The sequence below is a fragment of the Buceros rhinoceros genome, unplaced genomic scaffold, assembly GCF_000710305.1.
Source record: "Buceros rhinoceros silvestris isolate BGI_N320 unplaced genomic scaffold, ASM71030v1 scaffold18837, whole genome shotgun sequence".
In the NCBI taxonomy this organism is placed as follows: Eukaryota; Metazoa; Chordata; class Aves; order Bucerotiformes; family Bucerotidae; genus Buceros; species Buceros rhinoceros.
Window position 1 is genome coordinate 2,156 of NW_010420624.1, and position 2,653 is coordinate 4,808.

General features: G+C 52.9%; 1 protein-coding gene across 1 annotated transcript in view; it reads right to left on the bottom strand.

Annotated features, from left to right (window-relative positions):
- The window catches only part of GDF9 (growth differentiation factor 9), a 3,460-nt gene extending 1,126 nt beyond the window's left edge, over positions 1-2,334 (bottom strand). The window contains exons 1-2 of the mRNA XM_010139374.1: positions 1,905-2,334; positions 5-107 (exon numbers count right to left, since the gene is read on the bottom strand). Of these exons, the coding sequence (XP_010137676.1) occupies positions 5-107; positions 1,905-2,334 (533 nt within the window). The remainder of the gene's footprint in view (positions 1-4; positions 108-1,904) is intronic.
- Between the last annotated feature and the right edge of the window lie 319 nt (positions 2,335-2,653).

Sequence of the window (2,653 nt, forward strand, 5' to 3'; positions counted from 1 at the left end):
AACGGGAACCACCGTGTCGAAGGAATAGAGCAGGACAGACTTGAGTAAGTGCTCCAGAGCCGTCACACGACCCAGGTTGAAGAGTAAATCCACCGAGTGAACATCTCCTGAGAAGGAAAATGAAGTGCTGTGAGTTAGTGCATCTGGATTCTCCCCCTAGACATGAGTACTGTCACGCAGCAGAGCGGCAACAATTGCTCAGCAGCAGCAGAAACCCACCGAGATGCCTCCCCCACCCCCAACCCCCCCCGACCTCTACCAGCTGGAATTCCTACTTTGGCAGGGACATAAGATTTAGAGGCAGAGGAATGGCCACACACCCACCGGAAGCCACGATTTGGAGAGGTACTGGGGTGCACTCCAGTAAGAACCAGCCCGGGGGTTGCTGGCAGGAGCGAGGCCCCACAGGTTTATCAGAGCGTGATGTGAAGTGCGAAAGCAGATGCTCTCAGAGATCTTGAGCAGTAACCCCAGTGGTTCTCCCCACTCACGTATTTCTTCTCCCTTTTCAGTCTCTTGACCAGCAGCTGCTGGCCGGTCTGAGCAGCAGCAAGGCCAACGTTTATTTATTAGCACCACTTAAAAAAAAAAATCATTCTTCCTTGAGCATCACTTTGGTTTTCTTCTGTGAAGCAGGACCAGAGCCGCCGAGTTTCTCCGAGTGCTCACGCCTGTCTCTCTCACCCTCCTGTACTCAGCTTCTCACCCCATGTTACGAATTTTCTGGCATTCTTGGAGTTTGCTCTGATTTCCATCTTATTTTGGGATTGATTAACCGTTTCCTGGCCGGTGTCCCAGATCTGTTTAAGACACTCCCTTGTTTCATTCCTCACCGTTGTATTTTCTCTGCAATTAGAAACTGTCCGGTTTTGACCACACAAATGCGTTAAGCAATCGCTTGCAGCTGACAAAGGCCAGATAATCCGAAACCAGACGAGGGCTCTGCAGACCTTGATAAACTTGTATTTCCTGCATTAGTGAATTTTTCTACCATCATCAGTTTGAATAGCCTCGGTAATTAGAGGCAGTTGGTTCAGATTTGGGCTGCTACTTTAATTATTGCTGCATTTCGGGGATATAATCACAAGATTAACTGGGAGCGGATTCTGAATCAGTCGATTCTAGTCATAAACATTGATTTTACTGTATCTTCCCGGAGTCAGTACTTAGCTGAACCTCAATCTGCAAGTGCCGTTATGGTGCACAAGGGTGATGCTTGTGTTTAAGGTTATCTGTCCTTCTGAGGAGAGGAGTCCAGGCGAGGAGGTCTCAGCTCCCGCATCAGCAGTCACAGCAGTGGAGCTCCAGGATCTCCAGCTGCTGTTGCTGTGCCCAGCCCACGTTTAAGAAAGGGAGTGACCAAGTGCCCAGCCATCCCAGAGCTTCACTCCTGAGCCCGATTTTCAAGTAGTTCTACTCTTCCCTTCAGGATATTCACACTTTTGGGTCATGATTCCTCCCTAGCAAATGTCCCAGGTGAGGAGAAAAGTCACCTTGGGGCTCTGTTTGTCACGAGTCTCACTACAGTGTTTTTATGGCCCTGAAAAAAGCAGAGCAGTGATGGGCTGTAGAAGGAAGCATGATCCCTGCTGCACCTCCCCTTTTTTCCCCCCATTTTCCTTGCTCTGCTCAGTACTGCCCATAGCGTTTTCTCTGCCTCACGTTGAGAGGAGCCAGCCTGAAACATCGCTGCCACCTCGAATGTGGTACCGTTCACGTGGCAGCTCCCAGGCCGGGGGGAGCCTACAGCTGATGCCACTCGAGAAGTGGGTTACAAAATCTGCTACAGCTTAGGAGAAAAGCCATCAGAATTACAATGGCATCAGCTCCACACAGGTGAGGTATTTTTATATCATGCTGCAAGCACAGAACGCATGGAAACCCCCCGTTTAACCCCCACGTACCTTTCGCTAGGTCGCTGTGGCGGTGCTCGCATTCCGAGCAGGGGGTGAAGAGCCGAACAGTGTTGTAGAGGTGGCTTTTGCTGGCCTTGGGGATGCCCTCCTTGGTCACCAACATCTTATACAGCCTCTTCATGTACCGAAGGGCTCTGGAGTCTGGCTGCAGCCTGGGGACCTCACTCTCCCAGTTCTGGTGTCCCCGGTCCGACAGCACCTTGAGGAGGGGAGGCAGGAGAGCATACCCCCGCCTTGCACCCTTTGGCAGCTGCAGCAACGGGTTCAGCTCGCTGGCAGGGTCCTCGGCAGCGACCACCAGCCCAGAGGGCTTCTCAGAGGCTATGCGTCCCCTGGAGCGGGGGGAGCCCTGGGCGCCGGAAGAAAGCCAGTGGAGACAGCAGTAGAAGCAGACACAGATTCTCCAGGTACTCTCCATGCTCCTTAGGGCTGCAGCCAAAAATTCACCTCCCCTAAAATGTTCAAGGAAGAAAAAGAGGAGCTGAGCCCGATGCCTTATATACGCTGCAGCTGTGGCCGGGGGAGGTTTCTTTCTGATTAGAAACCAGAGGAAAAGATTTGCAGCTGCAGCCCTCCCCTGCTTGCACCGGCGCTGCAGCCTCGGCCCCTCCAAGCGTGCTGTGAAGAAAACCCCTATCCCGAGAGCGAACCTTTCCCCCGGGAAATCCCAGAGCAGGACTGAGCACCAGAGGGAGCCGGGGAGACCAGTCGGGGGGGTCGCTGCCCTAAACCTCGGG